Source organism: Benincasa hispida, chromosome 12 (assembly GCF_009727055.1).
Source record: "Benincasa hispida cultivar B227 chromosome 12, ASM972705v1, whole genome shotgun sequence".
NCBI classification, from domain to species: domain Eukaryota; kingdom Viridiplantae; phylum Streptophyta; class Magnoliopsida; order Cucurbitales; family Cucurbitaceae; genus Benincasa; species Benincasa hispida.
In genome coordinates, this window is record NC_052360.1 from 79,997,879 (window position 1) to 80,018,603 (window position 20,725).

The 20,725-nt window shown below is 35.3% G+C and overlaps 4 protein-coding genes across 4 annotated transcripts; 2 read left to right on the forward strand and 2 right to left on the reverse strand.

Moving 5' to 3' along the window:
• Nucleotides 1-177: 177 nt before the first annotated feature.
• LOC120068504 (50S ribosomal protein L3, chloroplastic) lies at nucleotides 178-2,535 on the reverse strand. The gene is made up of 2 exons (XM_039020294.1): nucleotides 1,839-2,535; nucleotides 178-655 (listed from the first exon to the last, which is right to left on the reverse strand). The coding sequence occupies exons 1-2, from the start codon at nucleotides 2,437-2,439 to the stop codon at nucleotides 366-368; spliced, it is 891 nt and encodes a 296-aa protein (XP_038876222.1). The 5' UTR covers nucleotides 2,440-2,535; the 3' UTR covers nucleotides 178-365.
• Nucleotides 2,536-5,168: 2,633 nt separating this feature from the next.
• On the forward strand, nucleotides 5,169-6,808 carry LOC120067672. The gene is made up of 5 exons (XM_039019209.1): nucleotides 5,169-5,410; nucleotides 5,490-5,638; nucleotides 5,716-6,312; nucleotides 6,497-6,718; nucleotides 6,800-6,808. The coding sequence occupies exons 2-5, from the start codon at nucleotides 5,492-5,494 to the stop codon at nucleotides 6,806-6,808; spliced, it is 975 nt and encodes a 324-aa protein (XP_038875137.1). The 5' UTR covers nucleotides 5,169-5,410; nucleotides 5,490-5,491.
• On the forward strand, nucleotides 6,509-7,773 carry LOC120092435. Its single transcript, XM_039050523.1, has 3 exons — nucleotides 6,509-6,718; nucleotides 6,800-7,093; nucleotides 7,345-7,773. Exons 2-3 carry the CDS (start codon nucleotides 6,875-6,877, stop codon nucleotides 7,609-7,611), a joined length of 486 nt encoding a protein of 161 aa, XP_038906451.1. The 5' UTR covers nucleotides 6,509-6,718; nucleotides 6,800-6,874; the 3' UTR covers nucleotides 7,612-7,773.
• Nucleotides 7,774-13,707: 5,934 nt separating this feature from the next.
• On the reverse strand, nucleotides 13,708-20,432 carry LOC120067432 (MLO-like protein 1). Its single transcript, XM_039018993.1, has 13 exons — nucleotides 20,094-20,432; nucleotides 19,630-19,898; nucleotides 17,970-18,086; nucleotides 17,818-17,878; nucleotides 17,492-17,586; nucleotides 16,771-16,845; nucleotides 16,604-16,692; nucleotides 16,411-16,460; nucleotides 15,815-15,855; nucleotides 15,198-15,407; nucleotides 15,034-15,101; nucleotides 14,880-14,940; nucleotides 13,708-14,309 (listed from the first exon to the last, which is right to left on the reverse strand). The coding sequence occupies exons 1-13, from the start codon at nucleotides 20,272-20,274 to the stop codon at nucleotides 14,076-14,078; spliced, it is 1,551 nt and encodes a 516-aa protein (XP_038874921.1). The 5' UTR covers nucleotides 20,275-20,432; the 3' UTR covers nucleotides 13,708-14,075.
• Nucleotides 20,433-20,725: the final 293 nt, after the last annotated feature.

Genomic DNA, 20,725 nt, shown 5'->3' on the forward strand with positions numbered 1-20,725 from the left:
AGAAAGCTTCGCTATTTCTATGAATTCCACCTGGTTTAATGTCTTCTTCCAAGAAAATTCCAACTGGCCAACATAGAAAAAAATTATGCTAAGGATAATCCTACAAAGCAAAGCTACTTCAGAATACAACACTTTGGTGGTGTACACACACAAACCTTAATAAGAACATCATCTTAATTTATCAACAGATGAATGCAGCCAATTACTTGTAATCACCAACTGATGAAAAAATTTGGAATGGATCAAACATTTTCTGAAGAACTCAACTGTTAACTAATCATAATACAAATAACCAGTTGAAGAGATACAACAGCTTAAGAAACAAAAAAGAATCGATAAACACAATTCCAACAGATAAGCTAAAGCTAATTCTTAGGAATGTTCTTTCCTACGATCTTTGCAGGAGCTATACGAAGAAGGTTTCCTGGCTTACCTGGGACGGCGCCTTTGATCATTACAACATTAAGGTCCTCATCAATCTTTACAATCTTGAGTTTTCTAATCTTTCTCTTGGTTCCTCCCATCCTTCCAGGCATCTTCTTCCCCTTGTAAACACGCCCCGGTGTAGTTCCTGCACCGATCGATCCAAGTGCTCTGTGGCTCTTGGAACCGTGGGTCATTGGACCCCTTTTGAAGTTGTGCCTCTTGATTCCACCTAGAGAAGGATTAGAGGGAGAATAGTACAAGAAACCAGTTAGAGAGTAATGTTGAATGGAGGTGGAGAACACGTAAAATAGTTAAAATTTAGGTTAAATTACAAAGAACACCTGGACTTCGCCATTTGTTTCAAAAATACTATTTTTCTGTCAGAAGATGCAATATTATCCTTGATTTTTTTGTAAACGTTTCAAAACTACCCTTGGAGTAGAAATGAATTTATAATAGAAATTGAGACCAAGAACAGTATGATAGTGACTTAAAATGGAAATTTAGATTGTCACACCATTCTAAGTCATTGTAACATTCCATGTCACAATTTTGTCCAAAATTCTGCAGGTTTTATACTCCAAGAGAACTTTTAAAACGTTTATGAAAGGTCAAGCGCAATATCGTAATTTTTGAAAGAATATGGGTATCATTGAAACAGATGACAACAGTCGGGGGTAATTTTTGTAGTTTTGCCTAAAATTTACTGTGTATATATTAGTTCTCTTCTAACTTTACATTAATGGTCCACATGTTGGGTCTTGTAAATCAGATTAATATCTAAGTTTACACATGAGAGGTGTTGAGAACATATTAAATGATCAAAACCAACAATAAAGTTTCAACTTAAGCTCTCATGTCTAATGGAGATTTAATAGGGTATAAGATGTAAGCACAATCTTATGGAGTCTACCATGACGAGGGATGACAATGGATGTGTTTTGGAATGACAGCTTGCCAAGAGCCACATCCTTATCCACACACAAAACTAGTAAATATTTGCACACATAAACTACCATATCCTGACATTCAATACTTGAGGATTAGAAATTCTAAACAGCTTCTTTCATGGAATACTGGTTCAGGCTTGAGAATAGTATATCATCGTGTATTCAAACAGCAAAAATATCAGTGAAAATTCATGTTTAATCCTTCCTGAGCAAGCCTAAAATCAACTCTTAACATTATTCAAGCACAGAACAAAATCAAGAAGACTTGTTCAGGCTTTGTCATTGGGAATTCAAACAGCAAAAATATCAATGAAATTTCATGTTATGCCTAGATTCAACTCCAACATTATGCAGACACGGAACGAAAACCATAAGCTCCAAGGAAAACAGAACACCAAGGCAATTTCGTAGCTAATGAATTAAACACAGACTTCAAATAGAATAAGCAAGAAACATAAAAACCTTGAAATCCCTTTCCAATTGTAGTGCCAGAGACATCAACCAGGTCGCCCTCCTTGAAAAGTTCATTGAAAACCAGGCTCTGATTGGACTCAAATCCACCAACAGACTCGAGACGAAACTCCTGCAAATGACGCATTGGAATCGCTCCAGCTTTCTGGAGATGCCCCAATTCCGGTTTCGTCAATTTCCGATCCCTAACCCTACGATACCCAACCTGAACGGCACTGTAGCCGTCGGTCGCCTCCGTCTTAACCTGGGTGACGATGTTGCCTTCCTTGAAACCGACCACCGTGACAGGGACGACCTTGCCGTCGGGTTCGAAGAAGCTCATCATACCGAGCTTGGTGGCCATAACGCCAATGCCGGCTTCCATGCTCATACAGACAGAGAGGGCATTGTTAGGACGTCTAGTGGTTCTTCGTGTTGGAAATTGGAGACGAAGGTTGTTTTTGTGGTGGGGATTCATAGGAAGGGCGAGGAAAGAAGTTCTGAGTGTGAGAGATGAAGAAGTGGATGAAAATGAAGAAGAAGAAGAAGCATTGTTAGCGAAAATTGGATGTCTGGCTGAGGTTGAAGCTGATGAAAATGATATGATGGACATTTCTTCTTCTCTGGTTTCAGTGATTCAGAAGAAGAAGAAGAAGAAGAAGAAGAAGAATCTGGGATTGGGAAGACTGTCCCCTTTTCTTATCCGCTTATATTTTCCCTCCATAATTAAAAATAAAAAGATAAATGGTGAAAAAGAAAAAAAAAAAAAAAAAAAAAGTGTCACTTTTAAGAATTTATCTATATATATATTGCTAAATTAGTTTTCACATCTTGGACTAAACACTCAAATTCTAGGTCACATTTTAAAAATAATAGACAAATATTAAACCAATATCGTTTCTGAGAGAATTTTTTGAGTGGAGAACTTTGATAATCAACTGTGGGTTCTGATTCAATAACAAATTTCGATGATCCAGATTGAGAGCCATGGTTATACCTTGATTAAGAGTTGCGAATCCACATTTGAGGCGTTTTGATTGAAGCCCAAAGTATTACCAAAAATAGCAACAATATTACCTTAATAATCCTAATAATAGTTGTTTAAATTAAAATATACATGCTTTTTTTTAAATATAAATTAATAAAAATTAAATTTATTCTATTAGATTTTTAAAATTAAAAAAGAAAAAAAAAACCGAAACATACTCTTTCAGTAATATTTGTTATTATTATTATTATTTGTAGTATAGTAGTATATATATATATATATTAACAATTAAAAAATGGGGGTAGGACGAAGATCGGGTTGGGAGTCGGAGACGGGTCAGGAATCCTCCCCAATTTAATCCTCAGTTTGATCCTGTCCCCAGTCAAACTGGGGATTCCTCCGCCCCGATCAGGTTGGGAACCCGTGGGGGCCTGACCCCGCGAGGAATTTTGTCATCCCTATACCACAGTGGTAGCAGAAGTCTGTTAGCCGCTCGTATTTAATTTGGATATAATCTTCAGAGATGAAGTTTCAAAGCTAAATTTGAGCCCACGTATGTAGGGTTTTATGATGTCAATGGCTATTTTGACATAGAGACTTGGCTTCCAACAGTTGTTGTCATTAATTTGCTGAAACAAACAATGGGTAAACCAATTAAATGAACCCAAAATGAGACTAGTTTAAACTCAAGATGTGAAAGTTTTTTAGAAGGAGAGGGGTTTTCCAGAATTATAAGGTTTTTATTGAAAGATCAGGGTCCAATTTTAAAGATGTGATTTTTATCAATAAAGCTCAGAAATTTGAAAAGATAGGTGTTCTTCCCAAGATTGTAGATTTGAAGCTTGTGGTCTGAATTCCAGAATTTGGAGAAAGCAGTTTAAAGGATTTCACAAGGAGTTGTTCGAATGTAGAGACGTTTTCCGACAAAACATTTGACCAATTCATGATTTGAATCTTGGATGGAAGAATTTTCAATTCTGAAATTTGTGGAGTTTTCTTCAGAGGAGAGAGAGAAGGATTTCCCGTCATTTAAGTCTTCGTAGTCCATGGCTCAACGAAGAAACAGGGGAAGGAGGAAAGAAGGAGAAGAAGAGATAAGAGCTCTGAAAGAAATAGGGGAAAGAGAAAAATCAAATAGTTGAAACAATGGGAAATTTGTACGGATGACCCATTTTTTGGGTCCAAAATGTCAAATGACCAATTTTTAAAAAATAATGTCAATTGACCCTCTGCTGACATCATCGCTATACCAAATTACGTAAATCGCCCTTACCTTTTCGTCGTCTTACCTTTTTATTGAAAACCAACCAAAACTAAAAACTCTTCATTCAAATTTCCCAAGGCTAATGGCTTCGTATCGCTCATAAACTAAAAACTCTTTAGCATCCATCATTTTGGCTTGCAAACGATTCCACTACCGCCAACAAATCGAATCTGATCGGTAAATCTTTCAATCTGCACCTGAAAATGTCTTAAACTGATCAGTAATGGGGCTTTGTGGGTCGTTCTGGGTTTAGAAATACTGTGAATCTATGGTTTTTTTTTGTTTTCGATGTGTTTTGTGGTTGAAGACGAGTAAAAAGAGTTTGTGAGCGAGATAAGTGAGAGTGAAATCGGTAGAACGATACTAGAGAGAGCGATACCAGAAAGGGTGGGTCATTCTGGGGTTTAGAAATACTGTGAACCTATGGTTTTTTTATTTATTTTTCTGGTTTTCGATGTGTTCTGTGGTTGAAGACGAGTAAAAAGAGAGAATGTGAGCGAGATAAGTGAGATTTACTAGAGAGAGCGACATAATAGAGAGTGATACCGGAGAGAGCGACACCAAAGAGAGCGATATCAGCGATAGCGATGCCAGCGAGATTTAAACATAATGTTTTTTTACAATTTTTTTCTGAAGGAGTTTACTGATTGAATCTTTATTTCATGCAGGAGTGATTTAAGATGGCAACACATTTCAGAAATGAAGAGGACATGTTTACCCCAAGGCAGTTAGACATGTTTAAGAGAACAGTTTTTGAGCGATTTATAGACGTTGACATGGTGTTTAACAGCCCAATTATCCATCATATGTTGCTGGGAGAAATGAAGAGGACGAGATTTGACTCAATGTCATTCTCTGTTTGTGGAAAGGTCGTCACTTTTTCGAAGGATGATTTTTTGTTGATGACTGGTTTATGGCGTTCCCAAACACGAGTTGATCAGAATGAGTAGTCCTTGTATGAACTTGCATTCAAGTATTTTGGTAATCGAGTGACGAAGGACACCTTACATGTCCGTCTACTTGAAGAAAAATACAAGGAGTTGGAGTTTGAAAATGATGAGGATGTTGTGAAGATCACAGTAGTCTACTACTGAGGTTGCAATGATGGAAAAGAACAACCAGAAAAATGCAATGGACCTCAAACGTTTTAAGGACGTTCAAAACATAGAGTACTACAACAGTCTTGATTGGGGTACTATTATTTGGGAGAGGACACTCGATGCCCTAAAAACTGCGTTGAATGATAAGAGTAGTCTATACAAGACGAAGGTGAAAGGAAATAAAAATTACGTTGTGAAATACTCTTTGCGTGAATTTCCACAAGCGTTCCAGGTAAATTTGCTTAACATAATAATCGTGTTGTTTGATTTAACATTACTATTGTTCTTAATATATGTTAAATTTTGTTTAGGTATGGACGTACCAGATCCTAGCTGTATCGATAGCTGGAACATTGCGAAGCGAAGGAGGAAGGTGGCTTTGCCTCACGTATTACGATGGTCATGCTCCCACTCAGTCTCCTTCAAAGTACTCGAGAGAGAGATATTCAAGTCTAACAATGTACGTTTACTCTATGCATAATATGTTTATTTCGTTGCTAAATTGACACTAACCAGTTTATTGGGTTGTTAATGCAGATAAAGATTAAAGAGGGTATTGTCATGACAGACGCTGAGAGGGAGTTTTGGGATACCCCAATGGACAGACGACCTATATTTGATCTAGGTGTCGATAATGATAGTGCTGAAAGTAGCAATAGGTCAAGTAGTGGGGGTAGTTCTGAAAGCAAAAGTGAAATTGATGATCATCGTGGAGATGACAATGATGAATGTGGAAGAGTGGAGGGAGAGGATGAACATGAGCATTCTGAGCATGAGAATGCTGAATGTGGAAGGGTGGAAGGAGGGACATACACACCTAGTGATGATATGTTCCATGATGTGGTGGGGGATGTATGCGATGAGGACGAGTCGAACCCACCTAATGTCCATCTTGTGGACTCCCATAGAGAGCGATCTATGGATGAGGAGTGTCCTGAGTGTGCTGCCCACAGGGAGGGAGTCAATCCCGACGATTCTATTTATTCGTACCTACGGACCATTGACAGCTCACTATCGAGGTTGGATGGTCGTATATCGAGTTTAGATAGTCGTGTATCCAATATGGAGGAAAACATGACAGACATGAAAGGACAATTGTCGACCATCCTGTCACTGTTGCAGTCTATGTGCAAGGTTTACATTTACTATCATTTTATGTCTTTACATGTTTAGTTTTTACATGTTCGTGAACTCATCATTTTACTTTACTAATTGAAAGGTTCCACGGTGAATAAGGAGATGACAAGGTCACCCATCTCATCTCGGGATCCCGATACCACTAATGCGATTGCCTCTAATACTCCCATCCCCCTTGCAGAGCCTCAAAATACCACCACTTCACCTACTCCCAACCCCCCCTCTAGAGCCCGATACCACCACAACATCACCAACTAACGTCGAACCTATAAAGGTTGACGTCCCACAAACAGAGGCCAACATGTCTGCCTTACACACCATGCCACATACAAAGGCCGACATGTCTGACATCCCAGAGGCCGACACTTCTGGTATTGTTACGACCACAGAAGGAGTTACACTAGTGAGTAATTTATTGATCAATAATCTTTTTTTATATTTATATATTTCTTGATGAGTAACTTTTTGTTATATGTTTATGTAGGAATCTTGAAGAACTGCTCGTAAGAGGAAAGTTGTTGATAAATATACACCTCCAGCTCAAGTAAAAAAGAAAAGTATGGTTAAGCATCCTCTCCAAGGTGTAGCTACGTCACTATCCAGAGCGATTGTCGCATACAACGTAGCACATAACGTTCCACACAATATCTTTACAAAAATGATGGGCTGGATCTCATACGAGAATACCGACAATAAGGTTCGAGAGAATTCCTTTAAACCACTTGCCAAGCAATTCTTCAAGGAATTGATTTCCCCGAGTTCGTGGGTTGAGTGCGATGTAAGTTTTCTAGTCTTGACTTTTTTACAGTTGGATATCTTGTACTTTTATTGACATAGTAATTTTTTGTGTAGACCATAAATACTTTATTTCATTTTATGAAAGAAAAATTTTATACCCGGCCTAACATGTGCATGCACAAGTTCACCATCTTGTCAATTGGTGTAACGGTAAATTTTGATATATTTTGTTGTGCAGATTCATTTTACTATGATATATTTTGTTACTTAACGTCTCACTTTATTTGGCAGAGTCACCTTAATACTCGTGGCAGGGTATTTAAACGAATAAAGAATAAGACACTTCTGGAGGCTGCCCTAGCATGGGAGGATGAAGACGCGTACAAGGACCACGTCACTGGTAAATTAGACGTCAAATGGGCATATGTGGATTTCGTTTATATGGAAATGAATATCAGTGAGCACTGGATGGTCCTTGCAATGGACATGAACATAGGCCACATATTCGTGTTCGATTCACTTCCATCATACACACCAATGAAAAAGTTGGTGAATTGAATGGAGTCATTGATTGTCACAGTACCATCCCTACTTCACTACTGTGACGTGGATCGTTCAAAGCCAGACCTATCCACATTCCATTGGAAAATCTCGCGACCTATGAACGTCAACATACAGCACGGGTCGCTTGATTGTGGCATTTTTGCAATAAAATTACTAGAACACCTAGTGACGTGTGCTAATCTGTCTATAATCACTCAGGAGAAAATGAGTGAATATAGGATGCAGTTAGCGTGACAATTGTGGGCGAACATTCATATTTTTTATGTGTATAAAACATGTATTTTTTGTGTATGTAAAAACATGTATTTTTTATGTATGTAAAACATGTATAAAATAATTTTATCAAAGTTCAAAGTTCAATATTATACATTTTATCAAAACATGTATAATTGAGCTACTGCTCTTTTCATTATATCAATGGGATATAAAACATTATATCAAAGTTCAAGGTTCAAAGTTCAAACATTGAGAGAGCGAGATTGAGAAGCAAGACTTTGAAAAAATAGAAAGTATGTTACAACATGAAGATTGCTATTATAGAAATACTTTAACTTGTTATTGTTTTTTATTTACAAGATGAAAGTATGAAGTATGAAGTATGTTACAAGTATGAAAAACTAGAAAGTATGTCATAAAATGAAGTATGTTACAAGTATGACGTATGAGAAACATATCAATGGTATTTATAACACATATCAACAGACTGTTACAAGATAATATGAGAGTATGTTACAAGATGGCGTATGTTACAAGTTAGTTATAAACTAAACTACATGAGAGGTGTTTGTGTCACGGTTTCAGCATGTCGCATGGTTGTGAGTGGTTCGTTACAATTTTGGCTGTTATGCCCATAATTTCCACACCGACCACATTCTATTTGTCAATGAAATTCTCCTCTAGATGGTATTCTTCTCACTCTCCTTCGCCTGACTTGTGCCATAAACTTTGGAGGAAGGATAGTCTTTTCTACATATCCAGGAGGTCTCTTCCATTCAGATATGTGGCCAAGTGGATTTATAGGCTCCGCATACGCAGTCATTAAAGAAAATCAACTGCAAAGATTATGGATGGGTATATTTCGTTCCTTAGCAGTAACAATTACATGCGAACACGGGATACCAAGTGAGTCGAATTCCTTACACGTGCATTCCTTTGTGTGAAGATAGACAATACCGTCCAATCGATTATCTCGCACGTGGACTCGATACAATCAATAGGCTCAACCTGATATCGTCTGCCCTTATGACCTCACTTGCCAATAGGGTTTCACAGTATTCAGAGTGCAATGTCATTCGAGATTCCCAGTAATTCCTCCGTTCGTAGAACCACGGCTGGAGTATTCCTCTAACATGTTCAATCAAGCATACTATGGGCAATAGTCGATACTATTTAGTTAGAGAATTGAAACACTTTGCACTGTTGGATGTCATGTTATCATATCTTCGTTCTATTTGGTAAACCTATGCCCACCTTTGAAGACCGATATCTTCCAGATATTTCGTGACAACACCGTCTCGAAAACTACGGAGTTCGTCCCATTTGTCTGGAACTCTGTCATGTGAAATGTCTTTACTGCATCTCTAAATATCCCAACAATCATGCTATCCTTAAAATTTGTAACAAAATTTTGTTCTATGTGCCATGTGCACAATCTATGAAATGTCGTGGGAAAAATGCATGAATAGCATTGCTGATAGATACCATTCGATTAGACACAAACGCCAGATTATGGGGTTCTCCGATACTGCATTTCAAGTTTAACATAAACCATTTCCATGATTGATCGATTTCATTGTCCACTATTGCATATGCTAGTGGGTATAATTGATTGTTCCCGTCCATAGAAACCGTAACCAACATGGTGCTTTTGTATTTTCCTTTCAAGTGCAACCCATCAACAATTATCACAGGCCGATAGCTTGCGAAACCTCTAATATAAGGCCCTAATGCCATAAACATATACTTAAAATGCACCTCATCTTCAAGTTCGATCTCAAAGATTGTACCCGGATTCTCTATTTTTAACGCTTTTCCATAAGCATGTAGTATGAAGCATGAGTATTCTGGAGTACCTCTAATGAGATCATACACGGTTTCTTTTGCACGCTACGCTTTATCATAACTTATGTTCACGCCATAATCTCTCCTCATATCCTCAATGATATGACAAGGTATAAATAAGTCCTATTCCCGTGAACTTATCTTTAATCAACTGACCAACAACCGTAGGAGTTGCTTGTCTATGGTCGTGATTCAGAATTCCAATGGAACGTGTGCGAACTGCAATACTTTGTGATCTTAAATATATAAGACTCTTCCATTTTCACTGCACGAAGGCTCCACTTACAAGTCTCCCCAATACATTTGACATTAAACAGAGGTTTGGTTGACTTTCTGACCCTAAATTCAAAATTTTTGTTGATGGACAAAATAGATCATCTCATTTTCAAGTCCTTTTTGCTAAAAAATATTCAACGTCCTCTATCCTAGATGAAGAGGTACCAAGCATAATCAACTCTGCCCTATGACTTGAAGACATAGATGGTGAAACCACTAAAGCTGTTGTAGAACAACGCACATTTCCATGATCACGATCCATTTCATTCAATCCTGTTAGTTGCTCATTAACATCCACTGAAGAACCACAACTTTGCTCTAGATGACCACAATCCATATAATCGAATCTAGATAATCTCTCATTACCAATAACTGAAGTACCGCCCAATTCTGAATTCAATCTTGTTGGATTAGTGCGGTCGTTGTCTAGTGATAATGTTGATGGTACAGTGTTGGTAGACAATAGAATATCATCCTCTTCCTGATGAAACTGATATGATTCCTCGTATTTTCTGTCCACAGTCGTATCACCATAACTCACATTTCCAAACCTCATTCTAATATTTTCGTCTTGATTCGATTTTAGCGTTACAGATAACTGAAGTCTACTAAGATCTTCTCGGAAAAGAAGGAAGCGAACATCATCATCATTCCTTATGTATTGTGGAGAGGCTTCATATTCAAGCTTATATTTAACTCTCGGTATAAGATCAAACTCTGAAGAACTGACATTTGTAACCCTGTAAATGTGAGATTTAAGTTCTTCATACTTCAATAAAACAGGCACAATGATTCTTGTAAACTGTCTCCCAATATACAAACTTTCGTTCTCATCCCAATCACCTCCATATCGAATAAGTAGACACTTTTCTGTCATCCTAGAAAGCAAGAGAACAATTGTTATTAAGTTGTACAAGCAATTGAAGTGTACTCTCGCTCTCTCTTAATCTCGCTCTCTCTAAATCTCGCTCTCTCTTAATCTTGTTCTCTCTCTTACTCTTGCTCTTTCTCACTCTCGTTCTATCTCTCGCTCTTTCTCTCCCAATACAGAATTTTGTAATGCTACCTTTCCAGAAATAACACAGTAAAAATAATTAAACTGCCTCAAAATAATGAATCTTTCTAAAAAAGTCTCGTCTTGGAATTCCTTGTTCAAAAAATCTCCGTTCAACAAAACATCATCGAAAATCAGAGAAATAATCGCCGTTGAAATAGAGTTTAGAGTTTAAAGAAATCATCATTGTATTGTATTTAGGTATTATTGATTTGAGGCTTTCGTCGTGAAAATTATCAAATCATTCGTACACTGACGAGCAATCATATCAAACCAAGGAATTTCAAGCAAGAGCGAGAGTGTTTAATCAGACGAGAGTGAGACTTACCTCGTGAAGCACTTGTGAGGGCAATTTATGTAATTTGGTATGGCGATGATGCCAGCAGATGGTCAATTGACATTAGTTTTTTAAAAATTGGTCACTTGACATTTTGGACCCAAAAAATAGGCATCCGTACAAATTTTCCTGAAACAATGTCTAAAATTTCAAAACTGTATCCATTTTGTTGTACTTTAAATAGTTCTTCAACTTTTAAATTTTATTATATTATTTTAGTATTACTTGGTTTCATAGACATTTAGTGGTGGAAGAATTAAGACTACGTTTATTGATTTGTAATTAAAATTGGTGTAATCATAATGGATACCATTAATAGATCAATCGTAATGAGCCACATGCAAACATAATTGATTTTTTTTTTTCACATTTACTTAGAATTATGATTGTTAAATTTACTATTACTATTACCGTTTTGGGTCAAACGGTAGTAATAAATGTGACAAATTCATAATTTTCGTTTTGTAACAACAATAATAATGATAATTGTAACTGTAACAGTAACGATAACGATAAGGATATTGGCATAATTTTCAGATATAATTGGATTGAGTGCCCTCCACTTGTTAATCCATTTGTGTTTTTATTACATATCTGGAAGTAGACCCTAGGTATCAGTATGGGTAGAGAACACAAGTAAACAACATCAGACATAATCAATGGGGCTTACTCTAAACCGATAAAGTTGGCAATAATTTTTTTTGAAAAAAAAAAAACTCTAAATTATATTTGAAATAAACACACCTTTGACATTTTAGGCCCTTTTTTTTATAACCATTTATTTTTAGTTTTTTTTTTTAAAAAAACCAAGTCAAATTTTCTATGCTAAAAAATAGTTCTTTAAATTCTGATTTTGTTTTAAAGTTTGGCTACAAATTAATATTAAAAATTGGCTAAGAATAACACGTTTTTAAAAAATATGAACAAATACTCGCCGACGCCTACGACTACATAGCAAGAGCTCCTTATTATAAATATCATAATATGGGTGTAATATAGATACTCATACGTAGTGTCATTCTCTCATCACCTCATGTATCTTTCTACTTGTTGTCTATGTGTTTTATAATTACACACTCGTGTCCATGTAATGTCACATCCTAATTCCCATATTATAGTGGTATCTGGTGGATTTTGGTGAGATACATTGGTGAGAAATGAAAGAAATTTGGAGTGGATTTCAAAGAGAAAAAGAAAATTAGAAATTTCTATATTTTGTTATTTTGTTAATTTATTTAATTAATTTATTTTGATACTATATTTTTTTCAATATTCATGTTCCCGTTGCATCTCGTTTTGATTATCAATTTTACAACACTCCTAATATTTTGGGTTGAGTAAAAAATGTTTGTAAAATCTGCTTAGCAGCTAAAGCAATAAAATGGACAAATAAAAACCATCCATATTAGAAAGTTAGTAGGAGTTCCTACTGGCCGATGTGTAGGTATGTATTTTTTATATGAAATGTCTAGGGCATCCAATTTTTATTAATGTTTTGTTTAATAATTTTAATATAATTTTAGTATTTTTCAATTTTATTCTTTTTTTATGACATATTAATTTAGATTGTACAAAATAATCTCTTAATTTCGTATTTGGGAATGATAATTTTCTTTCGTATTGATACGGAGATTCATCACCAACCTTTTACAATTTTTTATCCCGGATTACATATTTGAACATTCATATAAAGATTGATCAAGTTACTTGTGGAGTGTTTGAACCTTGAATCAAAAGACTAGTTCTCTTTATCTCTTGGACTTCGATAAACAATAATCCAATTTTAATTCTTTCCTTTAGATTGATGTCAATGATTTGAGGATTTTAGAATTTATTGTTAGAGATTCAACAAAAACGATTCCTAATTTTCTTATTGGTTCATAAGTTTGATCTTAATATCGTGGTCAAGATTTTAATCATCTATCAAAGTTCTTGAAGATAGTTTAGGTTAAATTACCATTTGTTCCTCAATTTTAGGACTTGTTCATACTTTCAAATATCTAAATTTTGATCTATATTTCTAATAAATCTTAAAATTATCCTACTATGAGTTTACAGCTAATTTTTCTAAAAGATTTAATAATTTCTGTCCACCTTTCATCTGTAAATTTTGAAAACAAATTGGTATTATGTTGCTCTTAATGATCTTTTTATAACCTGGAGTCGGATCTTCTGTTCTCTTACACTCGGCACCCATGCATGCTCCAAGGTCCAAACCTAGGAGACATCAAGGGCTTTTGGTAATGAGCTCACCCAAAGTAACAATATTTGAATGTATAAGAATTAAATTTAAACATTTGAAAGTATAGAGTCAAATAAAATGAACACAAGAGTATTTGAATCAAATAGTTTAACCAGTCGCTCCCACAAAACAACCCCTAAATAACGAACCAATAAAAATAGAACATATCAATGAGCAAACATCACATGAAGCTTTATAGACCAAAAGTAGACAACATGAATATGATACAATTTTTAACTCTTGCAAGGTGAACCTAGAGAAAAACAAAGCCTAGGATAGATCATCAATGAGACGATACAACTCATGTATAATAAGATCATTCCAGAGTTCAAAATTTTACAGTATAACTATAACAAAACGCTTCGACGTTTCTCCTACCGAACGGGGTAAGCATAGCGGTTACTGTATAATACAACTCTACAAATGGAGAGAGAAGAGAGGGCTACCTTAGCCCAATGAGTTGATTTGGAATTTGGGAGTCATGCGTACTAAGGCAGATCATTTGATTTGGAGTCATCAGGCTTAATTTCTTGAGGTGCAGAAGCCTTGCGCATAATATTTCCCAGTTGAACCCCAGCATTAGAACCACCTTCCTTGCCTCCTTGGGTGGAGCCATCAGCAGCTGCTTTAAGTCCCTTTCTTTTCTTTACCTTCTGAGCCCAACCAACTAGGCCTACTTGTACATGTTCATCAAATATTGCTTTCTTGAAAGAACTTCCCATCTTCATTTCATTGTATTGGCAAACAATTAGTCTAGGTTGATGAGATATTGGGAAACTAAGAACACATTTGGTAATAGCTTCTTGTTTCTTGTTTTTTGATTTTAACATAACTCTTTTTTCTGTTGTCTGAAGATTTTAAATTTAAAATCTAAAAATTTTAGATGAAAGTAAAGTTTTAACACTAAATGTCAAGAAAATTATGTTTTATATATATATATATATATAATTATTAGGTTGTTCTCAAATATTGAAAATGAACCAAAATATTTATAAATAATAGCAAAATATCTCAATCTATTTGTGATAGATTGCAATAGACTACTATCTGTATTAGACACAAGAAACTTGATTTTGTTGTTTTCAATGTTTATGAGAAATGAGACAAAAAAGGGGAATCCTCATTTCCATTTATCAAAAACTAAACAAGAAACATGAATATTATCAAATGGACTTTAACGACTCGACATTCCCATCCCGTTTTGCTATTAGAACAGAACTCAAAACAATCCATTGAATATATTAAAGAATTTGACAATGATATGCTCTCATAATTATAACCCCTTGACTCACCTGAGTGACAATGGCATAGAGCGGTAGGGTGCTGTAACTGCAAAGACCCTGAACGAACACCCTGATCCAAACAATAGATTTAACTGGAAATTAGTGACCATTGTCACAAGTAATTATTTTTCAGGAAAACCAAAATATAGAGTTTTTGTTTCACCCAATGATGAGCCTTGGAATGATATAGCGGACTTGTCCCATGATGCACGAGTCAAAGCCATATTGAACCTAGAGACATAACCAAGCAAGTATGACTTTGGGTCACAATTAAACAAAAAATCACCATAATCAGCAGCAGATACATTTAGTTGATTGCTTTCTTACCCATATCCAGAAGAAAAATCCAATCTCAAAAGCATTTTGGAAAAGTATAAAGTGAATCAAGAAGAGAACAAAACGGGGTCGCTGAAACCAAAAATGATCATCGGACGGTTGGACTACTAGATCACCTTCGATTGCTACGTGCTTCTCTGCAACCTCATGAGCCAGTTGGGTTATCACATGTTCAAGCTTTGTTCCCACAGCAAGCAGAAGCTGGAAAAAGAGGAATAATGATCATCTCAAATGAAATGGAGAAGAAATCAATTGTAGAAGTATAACAGAGCTTCATACAGAAAATGTAAAGTTAAATGGAGCTCCTAGGGTAGCTCATGATGAATAAGTTCCTCTAATTACTAGGTGTGTATTTATTTTCATTCTCTCTCTGTGAGTCGTCAATATAATCTCTATTTTCAATTCTCTGGTTCCTACCAGAGAGATTTTCACTCGCAAACCACTACTTAAACTTCCCATTGCCATCTACGAACTTCCATGATCTTATAAAGAATGGTAAATTTCAGCCAAGTTCAAGTATATAAGCCTACACAGCTATATTAGTAACGAGATGCAAACTCACACATTTTTCATTCAGCAGATTTGTGAGGGATGATAAAACTACTTACAACGAAAGGAATGAATGCTATCCAGAAATATGTATGCCAACCTGCATGAGTAAATAGAAAATGATTATCTGATTAACATTTTTTTATGGATAACAACGTGGAAACTCATCCTAATATATAAATCATGCATTGAACTCCCACGGCAACTATTCAAAAAGGTTTTTATCAGAACAGTGAAGGACACAGTTTTATATTTGAGATACTGACAGGCATCTCCAGTTGGGTGGGCAATAGTGGTATCGATTTATAATATTTGGATATATCCCCCAAAGTTTTGGGTTTGAGGGTTGTGAGGGACCAATGGTTAGGATGTTTTGAGATATTCTCCAAAGTCTTGAGTTTGATGGTGGTAAGGGATTAGGATGTTTGGAGATACCATCCAGGGTTTAAGATTCAAGTTGGGGGTAGAAAACTAATTTGAAACCCTTGTCCTCCGAAGTTGGTGAACATGAGCACAATGTAAGGAGAGAGGCTATTGATATTCTGAGAATTAATAAAATGATTACAGCAACATATTTGAAGACAATTTTGTGGGCATTATTTGATATTAAATTTAAGGAAATGACGAATATTAGTGAATCAAGGAAGTCCCATACCACTAACATTAAGGAACAAGAAGACAACCACGAATATCCAGAGATACCAACTGCAACAAAAATTGTAAAAATGAGAGAACTGGGGGTAAAAAAAAATGACAGCTTAAAATGTATCATGATCGGCACAAGTACAAAATTGAGAAATCCGGCAGCTAAAAATAAAAGGGTACTTCCAGTTTCAGATATTACTTGCCTGATACCAACAACATGCTTGAAGTCATCTTCAAGCGCACGTATCATGTACTTGTGAAAATTAAACTTCGGGTTTCCCCTGCAGTGCGTCTACAGCAGTGAAAGTTTTATTGAACAGTGAGAATGAAAATCAAATAAATATACAGCACTAAATTGTAGATAGCTTACCATAATGAAACCAAGCCGTAACGTTGCATAATCTGATTTTGTTACAGAAGCATAAAATTGCTTGAGGAAAGAATGCTGAAGGAAAACCCAAGAAAGAGTGTTAAAACGACAAGCAACAACTCTTAACATCACAAGTTCTGATTCCAAAAGAAGCGTTCAAACTTTAAAATGTGGGCCTATAGAAAGCATGATAAATATAGAAGTACCCTGAGAAAAATATGTTACAGAACTTAACAGTCGGTATTTGATTATCATTCATTTCCCAAACAGGTATGTGTTGTCCATTTTGCATGAGATTCTACATGCATTTCTTTTCCTTTGATTGATACACGCCAAAATTCACAATCATCGCCTCAATAGTTTCTCAATTTTTTCTCAATGTACAATTATGTTATCAAACTTTTTGGAAACCACGCATCGCATCATAAACATGAAACACTTTCAGTGCATCTTCTAACTTCAAGGCAAGCAAGAAATTCATTGCTTTGCCTCGGAATGCACCTTGCAATTTGAACACATGTCCATGGTATTAAAATTAGCAAAGAACATGATTGCAATTAAACAAAATATTTTATATCGATTATGAAGAATAGTCGTGACATGAAACTTGTAGGAATCAGGATGTGAAGAAGAAAAACTTAGAGAAGTGGCATCCAACATCAAGCAAAACAAGATTGAAGGCAGAATGATACATTTTTGTTAAGAAAATGATTAGACCTACCAACCAACCAAGAAGAGCTGAATCTTTACCAAAGCCCAAAAAGTGGTCCTTGATAAAAGCATGTTGATGGACATGGGTGACTTTTGGTTTTAGAACTGCAAAAGAATCTGGATTAGAATAAGACCAAAAAAACTGTATGAAAAACACATTAGGTGGCCCAACAGAGCTTTTGAGTGCAAAACTTAGTGTTTGTTTATAATCTATTCACACAGCTTTTCCAATCTCAAATTTTTTTATGGCATTTCATTGTTTGTACGGGGATACATGAAGAATTTAAGGATGATATCATCCAAAATGACCAAAAAATATAAATGTTAAATGGCTACCTTGTTCGGTATCATAATTCTCTTTTGCAATAGAATCCTCCCAATGCTTCCACTGACGAATCTATATCATTGTACAGAATTAAAACTGAGATCAAACAGTCAAGTTATCCTGTAATGATAGTTATCAGAAAATAAGCTGACTAGTTGCTTACCTTCAATCCTCCAAAAACTACAGTGAGAACGCAAAATGTCACATGGACAATAGCTAGGATGAAGATAAAAATATGTAGATGATGCAATGCTTCAAGTGATAGCAACGGCACCTTATTCTGGCGAGGAGAAACATATAAAGGAGAGAGGCCAAATTAAAAACAATTTATTAACACTAAGATATGTGCAAAGGCAGAGTAATGAGGCCAAGATAATGTGACACCAGCAGGATAAATGTGAGAATTGTGGATACAACCTCAATTCCCACGATAAAAGGCCTTATTTTTAGAGAAAGCTTCAGTATCAATTCGATATCTTTTCTTCTGTTTCTTGTTCTTTGCATATTTTGAAAAAACAAAAACTATATAAGATTGGTAAATAATTTGAACTCCATATTTTTCAAAAGTTAATTATGAAAAAAGGGGAGGAAAGGAAAAGAAATAAAAGAGAGCTGATAACTGGCTCAATTTGAACCTATGATTCTCACAGTATGGAAGTGATACTCTTAAGTGAAACAAAAATAAATAAATCGACATGGAAAATTAAAAACAATAATAAAATTTCTAATATTGTTGTCCACTAAAACTATTTCGCACTTGGAATAAAAAATATTCATATTACAATTTATTTTATTTACTAATACTTGAAATAGAAATCATTTTAAATTAACTATGAGGCCTAATCAAAGAGTGAGGAATACAAAAATATTTACAAATTTATCAACCGAAATAGGATTAGGCAAGGGTTTGATATTGTCCACGGTAAACCTATTTTAGAACTCGATTTAACACATATATATGAGAATGAGGTCCATATGAGAACCAGATTTAAAGTATACTAGAACATTTTTTTTTTTTTTTTATTACTGATACGTGGAATGAAACTCGGTTTCAATCAAATATGAGATCCATCACAAAAATAAAGATAGAAGGCAATAATTATTATTTATATTATATTAAAAAAATAAAGGCATGAGTATAAATGTATAAATCAAAGTAAGAATCTTAAGCTTTTTTTAAGAGAATCTCATTCCCCCAAATTCATGAATTTGATCTCTAATTTGGTGGGACACACAAGTAAGGTATTGTATAACAAGGGGACACATACAGACCATGCATAATACTTTCTTCCACCGCCCAAAATATGTGTATATAAATATAAGAATGAGGTAGAATAATTCTCATTCCTTCATTGACAAGTAAACACAAACTCGAAGTTTACTTCCTTCAAATTGGCAAGTATTCTATTCTAGCAAGTCTACCTAGTGTGGGGTTGGGCTACAGTGATATCATAATTATTTTCACCTAACCCTTAAATGATAGCCCAATGTGTTTTCTATCCCTAAAACCTTGAAGCAGAGGGAAATAAATATTTTATTTATTTACCAACAATTTGGAAGAAAATAAAATATCGATAAAATTTATGTCATATTTCAGATCTCTACGCTGTTACCAAGCAAACATCATATTTCCTCCTAAATTTTCCACAAAGATCAAGGAATATCAAACTTTTAAAATACCATCAAATGCACAAAACAGTAGCCAATGAACAGTATTAAACAACGCCAGTACTATATTCAGCTAAACACTCATTCAATACACCATCCAAGCATAAATGAGCATCAATGGCCGGCATAATTGAAATGGTTAGGTTAATTTTCACCTTCTTGGCACAATAACCAGTCTGTAAAGCCGATCCCTCAGATAGAAGACGCCTGGCCGTACCAGAAATACTCGAAACAAAGAATGTTTGAAAATGCTTCGTCGATGACGAACCAGTTTCATCGGAGGGAGAACCATGTTCAGCTTTAGCTTTATCCTTCAGATCACACGGAAGTAAATGCTCAGTCAAACTCTCAGGAACACATAATTTAGAGATGGCGCCTTGAAATACAGTGAGCAGAAGTGAAATAAACCCCAAAAGCATCAATTCTGCAGCATCCAGATACCAAAACAAGAACAAAAGAATCAACAATCGAAACAGTAACACAGAGAAAAATACAGAAAGAGAAAAGGCAAAAATAAAATAAATAACACACACACACACACACAAGAATGAACAGGAGAAAGAGGAAAGGAAAAGAAAATCAAACGGAATATGGATTCGGATTCAGAATCAAATCGAACCTTCTTTAACTTTCTGAAGAGCTTCATTGAGCGGCTTCTGATTCTTCCTTTTGAGGTATTTGCCGAGAAAGTGAAGGAGGCGCTCTAAGGCGAGGGAAATGGCGACGATGACGGTACAGACGGCGGCTACAACCCACGTCGGAGTAAATTCCAGCGTCGTTCCTTCACCTCCGCCGCCCATTTCGGCTCTGTGTTCTTCTCTGATTTCACTTCACTCGGTTCGGCGGAGGCGGATTATCAAAACAAAGCAAAAGGAGAAAATGCCTCCGAGTCTCTCTCTAGTCTTAAAGCTCAGCGTTGTTCGTTACAAATTTTTTCTCTTATAATTTATAGATCATTTTATATTATATTAATCCATGCCGGATTTCATTTTAATTCTTTTAGTTCTCCACGTCGCTTGTTTCTTTATCATTTTATTTTATTAATTCTTACATTGTTTCAGATATTAGATCACATTGTACGCGCTTGTTAACTATTGTTTTTTCCTTTTCCTTTTTGTTTTTCTTTTTATTTAGGTTGAGATTCAAACATCCAATATATATCAATTATCGTTAAAATATTTTAATAATATAATAAATTACCTTTAAGTTTATTTTATTTTTATGTTGAAGTGTTTGAGCCAATTTATATAT